At 45.1% G+C, this 13,641-nt stretch overlaps 1 protein-coding gene across 9 annotated transcripts in view; it reads right to left on the bottom strand.

The window, feature by feature from the left end:
- Positions 1-13,641, bottom strand: part of PUM1 (pumilio RNA binding family member 1) — a 142,222-nt gene that overhangs the window by 17,579 nt on the left and 111,002 nt on the right. For all 9 annotated transcript variants that reach the window (XM_045298777.1, XM_045298776.1, XM_045298779.1 and 6 more), the window contains 5 exons: positions 13,338-13,481; positions 12,090-12,386; positions 10,788-11,024; positions 2,547-2,814; positions 1,189-1,318 (listed from right to left, as the gene is read on the bottom strand). In XM_045298777.1, the coding sequence (XP_045154712.1) occupies positions 1,189-1,318; positions 2,547-2,814; positions 10,788-11,024; positions 12,090-12,386; positions 13,338-13,481 (1,076 nt within the window). The remainder of the gene's footprint in view (positions 1-1,188; positions 1,319-2,546; positions 2,815-10,787; positions 11,025-12,089; positions 12,387-13,337; positions 13,482-13,641) is intronic.

The following is a 13,641-nucleotide window of genomic DNA, read 5'->3' as shown; positions in this document are numbered from 1 at the left end:
TAGACACTGCTTTTGACTGGTGTCCCACAGTTACAAGAATCGATAGGGGTTAGCTAGACAAGGCAAGAGTGGGGGAAAGGCAGAATCAAGAAAGAAGACAGCACAATATGAAAACTCCACCTATAGTGATCTTCCCCCTTTGGTCTCTTATTTTTATTTGAATCACTTAGTCATTACACTGGGGATTTTAATGGTCAGCGTATTCAGCCAGGTTTCCCCTGCTCCTTACAAATGAAGTCCAAAGCAGTTCACGACTGGGCCTCGAATGGCTGTAACTCTTGTTCATTGCAGCACTCCAGGTTGTAGCAGGGTGCTGAGCTGAAGACTTCTGGATTTTTGTATTTGTGACAAAACAGCACTGAAAAAAAATTCTAAACCTTAAAAGTCCTGTTTGTTTTCTTAGATCACAGCCGGAGAACTCACAGTTAAAATACCTGAGTCTTCCTAGGAAAATACAGAATAATAAAAGCCATAAAATAAAAATCCTACAAGGGTTTTTCCTAAACGTTGACCTTCACCTAACTAAAAGCTGTCCAAGATGTTTGCAACGACTCCTGCTTAGTGGCAGGTCGTGTACAGGGCCTTACCCTGGGACTCGGGCTCGCATCACATCGCTGGAGCCTTCCTGGATTTCTGTCTTGGGGTTGCTGACTCTCAGGGGCACCAGGGTAAGAAACCAAGCCTACCTCTCTGACGGCTTATTTTAGCTGGGAGCAGACCTGCTCCCAACTACCTCAGTATGCCTTTACAAAGGTAATGACCAGAATGGACACGGCGCCAATAAACCGAGGGGAAATCAAAAAACAAGAAAGGCCAAAGGATCTCCTGATGGAAAATATTAGTGTTGGTGCTTAATGACAATTCTCTAAGAATTGTAAAAGCAAAGTAAAATTTCAGGCTTCAGAATCCTTTATGAAGAACGTAGTGGCATTGTTTTGGAATAATTCTTTTTTTCACCCAAAACAACATGAAGCAGCGGCCTTACATGAGGGCACACGTCAGAAGTGGGCTGGCATCACACCAGAGTGAACACACAGGTGGCTCCTAACAACTGGGAAACCCTACGAAAGACCCACCACAATGCATTCTGAGAGATGAAAGGAGATTGCCATTCTCAAGCCACAAAAGAAAAATCAAAATGCTTTGGGGGATCTCTCAAGTCCAAGGACAGCAAGAACAAAGGCTTACTTCAAAGAACTTCTGGATGACGTAATTTCCGAACACATCCACCATTAGCTGGTAAGCGGCCTGGAGGATTTCATTGAAGACGAGCTGGCGCTCAGCTGGCGTGGCACGCTCGAGTTTCAGCTGAATAAATCTTTGGTGCAAAATAAAGAGAGAGTCACAGCACTGAAAGATGGTTTACAAAATAAATACAAGCCAATCAATGCACATTTAAGTTGAAAACTTCTGTCTCTGTGCATGTGTGTTTGCATATATACTGTTAACTAACACAATCACTTAAGTGCTTCTAAAGGAATGAAAAGGTCTTATAGTCTGGCGTGGATCTGGGCTGTGAAAAGCACACTACACTTTTGTGTGTTTCCTTACATTAGGCATCTGTACTGTATTTGTGGGGTGTGAAAAAGGAGAAAAATGGGGGCAGGAAAAGAGATTAGGGGATGAAGGTGGGACTGTAAAGCCCATCCCACATCTGCTCTGCACCTCATTCACATGAAGCAGTACTGAGAAACCACCGGGTACAGAATTCCTTGTTAACTTCCATCTGCAAGGTTTCCTGAGGTAGTTCCTCCGTTTACCTGTTTTTAGTTCCGGTAACTACACATCAGGAAAATCATGACATCTCTAAATGGTTCCTGTAAACTCTGAATATGAGAAATCTTTGTCCTACAGTAAGCAGATAGAACTTTAAAAGGGGAAGTTCTTTAGAAGTTGATTCTCTGGACATATGGGGAGAAAATGAAGTATTATAAGGGAAAGTGTGACAAAAAAACGAAAGGGTGGATGACACCATGTATTAATGAGCTACCAGGACCAAGGTCTCTCTCTCGGAGGTACACGGAACAGCCCCATGCCAAAGGCTGTCTATACTAGCTACTTCCCACTCACCCTCAACACAGTCTCTTGCATCTACAGAATGTAGCACAAAGAAAGTGGTGTAGTTTTGTCATACTTTAGGCACCAGAAAGCCAACCTTACGCTTGAGGTCAAAAGATCATTTTTTTAAACAATGCTTAAAGTAGTGAACATGTCAGTGTGTCTTTGTGCTGATGTTCTGTTTCTTAAACTGTGGACATGTGGGATTCTTGTGACTGAGGCACGTGAGAGGCTCCTCTCTCAGAAAGGTAAGGGCTAGCTTTACGCACTCAATCCAGACTACAAGAGCCCACGCATACCATGTGTGCACCTCTGACATTCACATCCAGCTCCCGCTGAGAAAACACAGGAAAGCCACTATGAGGATACCTTGGGTCGAATGACTATCTGACAGTTCAGGGTAGTCTATACCTGTCTATGGCGGGGTGGGGTGGGGTGTTAAAGCCTTAAGATTGCAGTTACCTTAAATGCCAAAGCCAAGTCCTCACCTGGACCCATGCTGGTCTTGGGAAAATTCCATGATATGCCCAGCAATCTCTCGCAATTGCAAGTTGGGGTACCGGTTATTTCGAAAATCTTCCAAAAGTCTGCTCCTGCCTGAGGGCATGACATCAGACATGCCATACCGCAACCGGGAGGAAGAGAACAGGGTGCTGCTGGGGCTGAAGAGGCTGGAGGCACTGCTCACACTTCGGTACTTGGCTTCCGCACCGGGAGCAGCAGAGATGTATCGCCCACTGCCATTTGTGAGTCCTCCTGTTGGTCACAGAACATGAGAACTCAAGTCCCATCCTGCGGAAGCTTTCGTCGAACGAAGAAAAAGGCAGCCCCTCTCCATGGAGGCCTGCATCACCACTCTGGTTTCAATACTGCTACTTCTGGGTTACTACTCCGTTATCTTAGCGTCACCAAGCCTCCTCACTGGGAAGACACTTTTCTACAAAGTTTGAGTGGGAAATGCTTTCCACCACTAGTTGCAGGCTGCTAACTAAACACATGGGGGCAGCAGTTAACGTAACCCTTAGGAGCCCAGGAGCAAGAAATCAGATGGTGATTAAGTTCTGTAGCGGTTCCCTCCTGAATAAGCCCTGCTCCTACTGGAAGCACGCCCCCAAATCTCAGAGCACAGACTAGTCTGCTTTGTAAGCTATTGTGGGTGTCGGTTGCCGTGGAGTTGTAGGACAGAGTTCAGCTGCCCGACAGGGTTTGCTAAGCTGCCATCTTTCTGGAAGCAGGCTGGAAATTTATACTCCCATAGTCTGTCCCTGGGTGGGTCAGCAGTCCAGCCCGTAGCTGTTGACCCAGCAGGACACCCTGTTTGATAAGAAGCTCCCCCATAACAGTGTTCTTTGGAAGGATGGGTTGCTGCTACACGAAGTGTAGAAATCACATTCAAGGATCACAAGCCACCAGGAGAGAAAAAGGAAACAGATGCAACATTCTCCAGTTCTTCACGAGGAACGAGCAGCTTAGTCATTTCACTCTGAAGTGCCTGCAGGAACAAGTGTCACGCCACTGACGGTGCTCTCTGAACTGGCGATAAGAGAATAGCCACTGTAAATCCCTAAGGAGACTGACGCGATTAAGACCAAAAGATTTTATCCAAGTGGAAAGGAGCACAATCAATGATGCCATCTATCCTCATTTGTTGTTTTAGTCCTTTGTAAACTTTAGACTTTACCATAAAAAGAATGTGAAGCCTCTTGGTTTTGTTCTCTTTTTGGCCCGACTCCTTTTTAACAAAGGAGCTTAGTATGAAAGGGAACCACACAAACCAGAAACCGCTCAGATGAATACTTTAGGATCCACAAGACATCGCCTCAACACCAACCACTGGCCTGCTCCCCAGAGGGCTGGATGAAGGTCTGGGCTGCAGTGGAAAGGTAGCTAGGAAAAGGACCCTGGCTTGGGTTTCCCCACAGAAGAAGGGCTTCAAATCATCTGGATGCCGATGCAAACGATAGGCCCGAAAGGGCACGGCTCGATGTTCAAGTCTGGAAACCTGTACTGAGCATTAGTCCTGGACTAAGCGTTTCAAAGACTTCCACGAGAAGGGTCACTGGCAGTGGGGTACAGACAGGAAATGGAGGCTCAGAGAGATGCGAAGCTTGTCCAAAAATACAAAAGCCCAGGTTGCCATGGCCAGGACCCATCAGAGGGATCTTAGCACCCGGGTCAGGGCAAGGCTTCTGCTACGACACCAAGTTCCTTTTCAGACTCGTTATGCCACAAAATTTGTTATAAAGGTAAATTGCTAGCCTTGCCAAATTCCACAAGTTTTAACCAAATGGAAAACATTCTAGGGAAAGGAAGAAGGTGATTCCTATGAAAAGAGAACAGCAGCCACATGCCTGCTCACCTCAGCAGCTCCATCTCAAGCCCCTGCTCCCCGCCATATCCGGCGATGCTTGTGGGTTCAGTTCCAGACCCCCGCGACACGGCCAATGTGGCAATCAAGAGAGCCACCAGTGTTTCAAGGTTTCCCGGTACATATACAATGACACACTTTATGCGAGGCTGTAGTTGAGCAGTGTACAAGAGCATTACGCAAACACTTGAAATACTGTGAGAATTACCAAAACCCAGCTCAGGACACAAAGTGAGCATCTGCTATTGGAAAAGTGGCACCGACAGGCTTGCTCGACCCCGGGCTGCCATCTGCTCCAGAGGTTCTGCAAGGTGAGCTCTGCCTTGACTGAGGGCTCTGTGCCAGCACTTGGGGAGCAAGGAGCAGAGGTGGTGCCTGAGGAAGGCCAGCAAGTAGAGGGCGAATGTGATGACGGCAAGCACGGTGCCCGGGAAGAAAGGATGGTGCACACACACAGACCGTGTTCAAACTGGCACTGACACCGACCGGGACTTCAGGGGAAAGCACAAAGTAACAGAGAAACAGAACTGGATTCCTTAAAAGCCTAAGAGCTTTGGAGACGCTGTTGATTGAAGAGCTAACCAACCCTGAGCCCTGCCCTAGCGCGAAGCTTCCAGTTCTAAGAGCCAGCAAATGCAATAAAAGGAAGATACTGTTCTGCAAGTCACCAGCATCCCGTTAATGCGGCCAAGAGCTTGCGAGCTTCATTCAGACCAGAGTCAGAGAGCGCCACGGTGATTTTACAGGTCTTTAATAAAGATTTCCCCACTGGTCATGAAGTTTTCGTTTTTGTCTCTGGCCTACTGGGATGCCAGAACACATACATATACACGTATGCAAATGTACATGTGCACACAAATATCCATAGCCATCCAGTCAATTCTGACACACAGTGATTCCATTGGTGTCAGGGCAGAAGTGACCCTGCAGTTTTCAATTGGCTGGTTTCTTCCGAACCAGCAATATCTGGTTAACAACAGAGCACTGACAGGAGTACATGACCCGCCCCCCCTCCAGCCCCCGCCCCACTCGGCTTTTAGTATCAAGACAGGGGCAGGTGGTGAGCACGGTGGCAGGATCCCAAGCGTGAAACGGTATGTGGCAAATGAATAGCTCACAGCTATGTTCTGTTTGGACCATCGAGCGCCTTGGTTCTCCTACACAGGGGCAATGTGTGGAAAGGCATTCCGTCCTCGTCCCAACATGGACTCCAGACTTCACCTTTGGAGGCAGCAGAGAGCTGTTTGAATTTGCAGCCCCTCTGCTAAAGAGCCCATTTCTCAGGAGGCTTCAAAGGGGGCTCGAGTAATTTAAAAAATGTTCTCTGTAGTGTACAGTGGTACCCTTCATACGGCCGTGTTCTGTGACAGCCTTCCACAGAAACGAAGGGTTTTAATGTGCTGTATTTATGCATGCTTAGGGTGTTTTGTAAAATTGTACAAGAGGATTTTCTGCCAGTAACTTCGTGTCACCCAGCAACTCCGACTCAGCCGTTCGAACTGGCAGCAGATGCTCTGGGGCAGAAAAGTGAGGCTTTCTACTCCTGGAAACATTTAGTTTCTAAAACTGACTACCTGGGCAGTTCTGTTCTGTCCCATTGGGTCACTGTAAGTCAGAATTGCCTCTATGGTATGCAATCACCACATTTAAAGATACAAGACTAAACGCTAACATGAGAAACAAAGTACAGATGTCTGCCACCATATAGGCTATGAACGTTAAGCACTCATTCAAAGGTTCTAGGCAGGGCAATCAGGCAAAGAAATAATAAAAGGCATCCGGAAGGAGTAGGACGTAAAAACCGTTAACTGTTTACTCCTCAGGGGCAAACAGGGGCTTGCTACACCTGTAGACCGTGAGTCAATGGCAGTGCCGTATAGTTGAGTACTTCATACGCAATGGTATCCCAGCAGAATTCTTAAGAATAAGCCACAGACAAGAAGTGCTGACTGAGATACTGGGGTTCACAGTAGTACATCTCTGAGGAAAATGGTGCTGGGACAGTAAGACAGTCACATGTAAAAACCGTAAGCCTCAACTCATGCTGCACACACAATTTAATTCAAAACTGCAAAAAGTTCACTAAAATAGACTTAATTGCAAGAGCTAAAACAACTTTCAGAATAGCACATAGGCTACGTGCTTCCAGATCTTGAGTCAAAATAAGATTTCTCAGACATTACATACCAAAAGGGAGTCCAACCAAGTCAGGCTTTTAAAGCCACCTTCTGCTGCTCCATGGCTTTCTACTCCCGTAAAAAGCTACAGCCTCAGGACCAGAGGCAGCTCAACTCTGTCCTCAGGGGTCACGAAGAGTCAAGGTTGACTTGAGGACAGTGAGTTTGTTTTGAGTCATAGTATATATCAAAACGTTTCCTAATTTTAAAAATTAAACTGAACTTCATTAAAATGTAAAATGTTTCAACTTGGAAAGACACCATTAAAAAATAAAAACACACGCTAAAAGACTAGACTAAGTGGAAAATAGCCAATAAAACCTTCTATCCATGAAGAACCCTTATAATTCGATATAAGGCAAACATCCCAGTTTACAAAAAAAAAATAAAGAGAGTTAAAGATGTATACAGACATTTCACTAAAGATACCCAAACGGCTAATAAATATGACAGCATGTTCAATATCATTAGTCACTCAAAGCATAGAAACTAAAATAACATTCAAACAGTATTTCACAATCACAAGAATTGTCAATAACCAAACTCACTGCCATCAAGTCAATACTAACAGCATCGTAAGAACAGACACTAATTAAAAAGGGCGAGCAATAACACAGGTTAGTGGGGATTCAGAACACGCGTTACCTCACACACTGCTGATGAGAAATAAATTCGTGAAACCAATTTGGAAAAGCATGGCAGTTTTCTCAGAAAGTAGAACATAAACCAGCGTTTGACCAAGCAAGTCTACTCCTAGGTCTCCACTGAAGAAAAAGTACCAGGGGACCTCATAAAGTTCATAAAAATGTTGAATTTAAAGATAATGGAATCTTTCAATGAATTTTCTGAAACTCTTTGTCTACATTAAGACTTATGCAAATATCCTATCAGCATTATTATACAATTACCCCAAACTAGAAATAACTGCCTGTGATGAGGTACATGGATAGACATAAGCTGGTTAACTGTACAATGTGGTATACTCATGCAATTAAATCAACATAGAACAACATGCTACTCAGAGATGAACTCTCAAAAACATGGTACGTGCAAAGGAGGCCCACACAACAGACCAGAGCGTGTAATGACTGATCCATTGATTTGAAATGGCCGGCAGCAGAAAATAGATTAGCGGCTAATTGGGGCTGGGATGGGACTGTAAATGGGCTTTGCAAGTTGACAGGATGCATGCTTACTCAAAGTTTTATAAAATTGATGTATGATGATGGCTGCATAACTCGTTAAAAGGCCTAGTTAGTGTAGTGGGTTATGTGTTGGCTGCTAACTGCAAGGTCAGCAGTTCGAAACCACCAGCCAATTCATAAGGTTACTTAAAAATCAGTGCATTGTGTACAAGACCTGGATGAACTTTAGGGAACTTAGAAGTTACTCAATAAAGTTGTTTGATAAAAAGAGAACCTTGGATTTAAGCAATAATTAATGGAAAGGTCCTCAATAAGTAATAACAAGATGGGGAAATGACAAAGAACATCAAGGAACTCTTTTTCACTCCCCCCACCCCAATATTTCAAATTAATACCTAACAACTGAGAGGGAGGGTGATATTTGAAAAGATCCTTGCTGGGTAAGAGGGATACAGTCTAGCATGGATATTTACTAGCTCTGTAGTGTTTGGCGATACATTTAATTGTGCTGAATTTCTTTTTCCAGGTGCAGAATGTGCATTATGGGTATTCAACACAATGCACAATGCTTAGCATGGCTGCCACTATTCTAGGACCTGGTGACTGGCTGGTGAAGGAGTTGTTTAGTCTAAGTCATTGACACTATCTTCAGTGTGGCCCAATATCTATATGCAGTGAAGAAATGTTAGACTTCTTGCACCAAAATGTTTTTAGAGTCTTTTCACAAACCTGTTAGCAACCAAGGGGTTGCCTCTTATTTTCTCTAGGTTAACACCACTGTGTTGAAGAATCTTCTTCTCAAGGTCACCAGGCCAACTGAAGCCAAGCTCTGCATGTCAGGGAAAGGTAACTGTTTATGTACTGCATGCAACAATGCAAAGGCCAATGGAAACGACACCACTGAAGTGCTCAGAGAGGGTGACTTTATGAGAGCGGGGTGAAAGATAAAACTAGGCAGACAGCAAGTTGTAAAAAGAAACTCCCTCACCAAAAGTTATTTCCTACCTCGCAGAGAACAATAGACCGAGAAGACGAGACTGCACTGGTTAAGTTGCTGACGCATGAGGAAGACAAGTGGCACTGTGCAGGCAAGAAATGGTCCCAGCCCCGCCTTCACATGTCAAGAGCAGCAGCTCTGAGCTCAGGGTGAGTAAACCGACGAAGTCCACTAGTCTGGCCTGCTGCCTGGTTTTAAGAATTGTTTTACTGGAGAATTGCCCCAATTATATTAGTTTATGTTTCTGCCTGCCTCCCCTCAGCCGCCCCGCGGGAAAAGGTTAATAGAATTTAAGTACTACTCCATATATGCAGATACTCTTTAAACCAAGGAAATTAAAAAAAAAAAAAAAAAGATTTCTGGACCTAATAATGCAGTCGCTCAAAATATATCCTGGACACATCCTGTGACTGGACATAAACTGAAAAAATTGCATTGCTTGGGAGTCAACAGCTTAATTCTAATATATTCAAAAACTGAGAAGACTTAGGCAAGATATTTTAGGTCTGAGACACTGTTTACTCAATTTTGAAACATTCAGAGAGCTGGCAAGTACAGCAGCCAGCACCATTCAAGACAAGGAAGTAGTAACACAGCTCGGTGTTAGTTCCTTCCTTCCATCCATCCAGCCACATAGCTAGTTTAGGACTGTACCTTCCCCTCTGGATTTTACCGCCAAGCCCTGGCCTTTAAGCAAAGGGGTCTGTCACCACAGAACACTATTGTGCAATTCCTCTGTTCCCTTGGACATCCATGGCATAACTAACCATCAGTAATTCCCCTACAACTTTTCTAGAGTACTAGCTATGTACAATCCAAGACAATGAATTCCACTGCCACAGTTCTTCCTCAGCGTGTGAAAATCCTGAAGACACAAACACACGTGGCTATGTATGTACGTTTTGCCTTTAAACTCGGCCCTTTCCAACTCTGATATCGATCACTCTTCGTTCTAAAATAAAATGAGCTATTGGAGCAAGCTTACTACCCTACACCTTCCGACTATTCCTGCTTTTTCCAGAATCTTTCTCAATCCCCAGCCCTCTCTCCAAATGGAAGCATCCGATCCAGCTGGAGCCAGGGCTCACTTCGGGGTCCATAGAGGCACTTTCCCTTCAGTGGAATAAAACCAGAACCTTTGGGGTAAGATGGTGAACATGTGGATCTTTCCGGACATTCCTGGTTCAACCCGTCATCACAGAGCATAAATGATTCAAAAGTGTCCCCTCTTTCACTCTGAGAAGTGTCCTGGTCTGCACCCTATATCTACCCTGGAACTGTCCCCCCAACGTTGAAATGAATCACTACACCACAATCCCAACTCAAGAGGAAATGAGACCAGGGGGTGCGTGCTGCGAGCACATCGGGGCCTGTTCTGGGATAAGAGAACAGCTGCAAAGACCCAGAAAACTGCCACCAAAACAGAACCGTCTCCTGATTCTCAGAACTTGCTGTTTACTCTCCGTTTTCTTCCTCCCTTTTGATGTTCACATTTTAAAATTCCACACATAAAACCACCTAAATACACAACAGAAAAATATACATCAATTCAATAGTTGCAAATGAGTTAAAATGTGTAGTTTAAGATTGGATTGACAAAGATTAGTTTTTAAAAGAATCTGGCATAAAAATAAATAAAATGCTGCGTGAAGAAGAAAAAAGAAACACCACAAGGTGTTAAACACATCTATATTGGGGGGTGGGGCGTGTAGAGGCACAAACATTCACTGTGGTGGTATCCCAGGTGACGACACTGGGCGATTCCTTTTCCCTACTCTCTCTGTTTTCCGGCTTTGCCTAAACGAGGCTGTACTACCATTGTAAATGAGAGACTTCTCACGAGCAGCGAAAGACTAAGATGCTCCTATTAATACTGAAGTGACACAGGGGAGATGCACCCACACAGAATTCACAACTGCCGTGCTTTCTGGGTACAGCCACAAGGAAGGCCGCTCAGGACACTTCTGAGATTATGCAAAGTACTCCTAATGTCATTGGTGGCAAGTGACTTCTAAAGTTGCAGGGAGAGTCACGGTTCTTACCCAGGTTTAAGCTTGAAGAGGATCCATGTGAAGAGAGGGAAGGAGGTGGTGTCTGTGAATGTCCTGGTCCCTGACTAGGGAGAGGCATGCCCACGGGTCCAGGAGAAGAGGAAAAGCTAAGGCCGTTATAAAAACTGTGTCCAATGGGGGTCAAGCTGCTCGATGTCCTCTTATAATGGTCACTGCTGCCAGTCAGGGAGTCACGGCGGGAGCCACTGCCAGTGTTGGAGTTTGCAACTAAAATGGAATTAAAACAACGCAGATAAGAACAGGCCTGTTCTTCAAAGAACAAGTCCAGTGACCTGTTCCTGACACTTTGATTCAGACTCCTTACCACCACCAATGTTTGTCAGCAGAGACACCCTAGCTGTTAAGTGTTGTAGTAGGGGGGCAGTTAAAGGAACGAAGAGGACATGGCTTAGGGTTACAGGACCCTTTTGTTCAAACCGTTACACCTTCCTGTGTATCAGGTATCACAGGGTAGCAGCTCTGACAGTCACACCCATGAGAAAGGGGAAAGAAAAGGGCTGGAAAGAATGCCTTTCACCAACCCAAAAAGTTCTTAGAGAAAACTAGAGCACAGGAGAAAGACTGATCAATGGGATGTTGCCCGGCTACAAGAGATTTATATATGAAAAGTCTGTTTGCTCAATGGGTTCAATCAATTATTACTAGGCTCCCAGTTTGAAATAGGACACTTTCTCTAAAACATGCCCATCTATTTGAAGATCACATTGTTTTACAACCACTGCAATTATCCCATGGTTAACCTTACTACTTCTCTGGCTCCCTCCAACTGATCAGAACATTGAAAATAACTTGGTCTAAGATCATTCCACCCTATTTCCCATAATGTCCATCTTAATTCTCCTCAAAAGACTACAGAAACTTGTGACTTTTTAAGCTCTCGGCTCAAGTCTTGACTGTGGAGTACCCTACCCAGAGATCTTTGGCAAGTCCTCCTCCCTCGGTTTCTAAGGGCTACATTTCTCTACTTGCCTCCTCCACATTTGCCCCAATGCCTGCAAAAATCTCCCCTGGGTCTCTAGTCTCTGAAATAAATTGACTATGTGAGTACAATAGGTAGCAACATAAGCATAAACCTGAAGTAGGCCCCAACTGTATAACTTGATTTCAATAGTCCATCATCTCAAAGATTTGTGGGACAGCTGGATTCCCATGGGGCTCGATCCAAATCTGCCTGTGGTATCTGTCCAGGGCTCCATGCATTGTCAGTGATCCATCATGATTGTAACAACAACTAAAATTCCGTTTTTAACAGCACATCAGCCTGATTTCTACCTGCTGTTCCAAACCCTCCAAGGGCTGATCCCAGGGTGGCGCCGAGAGAACTGCTACTTCCAAATCCCAAGGACGTGTTGGCAGGCTGGGCAGAGCCCTGGGAGAAGAGGGAGCTGCTCTGTGAATTGCTGCTCAGAGAGTTGTTGCCATAGAAAGAGCTAGATGCCAGGTTGTTATTGGGCTGCTGCTGGGGTTGGGGCTGAGGCTGCTGGGTGCCTAAAGGGCGAAATGGTCCGTTTGTTGTTCCAGCAAGACCACCGGCTGCTCCGTTGGCTGAAGCTGCGGCTGCTGCAACAGCTATGAAGGAAAAGAGAACATTGTTTGGCTACCACAAGGATTGGCCACATTTCTAAACTACAGTCTTAAATATTTTTTAAAAGTCATTTTAACGCTATCCTACCTTTCCAAGGCGAGCATAAATCTTTCTAAAGAACTACCCCTAGCTATCTCGGATCCTAAAAGCCTGAGGCTTTCACTTCCTGTTTCTATTTTCCACGTGAGTGGGAACTTGACTGGCGCATAGGAACGCTGCTGGGAGCCTGAAAGGATCTGTGCGGACTCGTAAGCATCCAGTGTGCCCACGTTAACCTCAGCCTCCTCAACCCCACAGTTCCACAAACATCTACAAGTGAAGGTCATAGGACAGCCAGCTACTAAAGTCCCTACTGATTTTTCTTAGCAGCGTGTTGATTCTCTTCTACATTTGCCCTCTACTCTTTTTAAGTCCAAAAAGTCTACTGAAACTTAAAATAAACCTCCATGCCCTAAAAAACACTAAACTGTCAGTTTCTTCGTTCTCCCTGTCGTGTTAACCTGCCCTACCCATCACCACCACCACCACCAACCAACAAAGAAAAAGAAATTGTGGTCTTAAAACAACACCGTGGGTTTCTTGGAACTTAATCAGCCACTTTGTAGGTATAACCCAACTTCCCCCATTCTCAGTGGATCCAGTCCTCGCTGTTAACCAGTGGGCACATGCCCGCAAGAGAATGGGAATCCACTAAATGCATTTGCTGCTCCAATTCTCTCTGAAATATCAGAGGGCAGAGTTGCTCTACTGAGAATTGGATGAAGGGGGCTTCAAAAGGATCACAGGGGAGATGAGATCATGGGACCATTCCTTTTTCCTTGAATTCTACTTTTCCACAAACTTTGGGAGTGCCCTCCTATCTGCCAAAATACATCAAGCATGCCCTCAGCAATCACCCTTTGGCACCTCTGACACAAATCTAGATGTAAGCTCACCTGCTTGAGCAGCTGAGGAGCTAATGATGACCGGAGCCGGAGCTACAAGTCGAACGGGAGCTCCCAGACCATTTCTCGCTCCTGCGTTCACCACAAGGGCACCGGTTTGGTCGTAGTAAGCCGCAGGAGCCAAGACAGGATACCCTGGGAACATTGCACCAACATATAAGCACGTGCGGAACCAACCATTGACTGCCGGGCACCCACACAGTATAAAGAGCTACAAATGCAGCTTTAGGGTCAGACAGATTTGCAATTACAGCCTGGCCCCAACAATTAAATGGCTGCTTTATAACCCTGAATC

Source organism: Echinops telfairi, unplaced genomic scaffold, assembly GCF_000313985.2.
Source record: "Echinops telfairi isolate 266 unplaced genomic scaffold, ASM31398v2 ScPeMD7_7457;HRSCAF=8495, whole genome shotgun sequence".
Taxonomy (NCBI): Eukaryota; Metazoa; Chordata; class Mammalia; order Afrosoricida; family Tenrecidae; genus Echinops; species Echinops telfairi.
The sequence above is the reverse complement of the archived record's forward strand: the minus strand, read 5'-3'. Positions and strand labels throughout refer to the sequence as shown.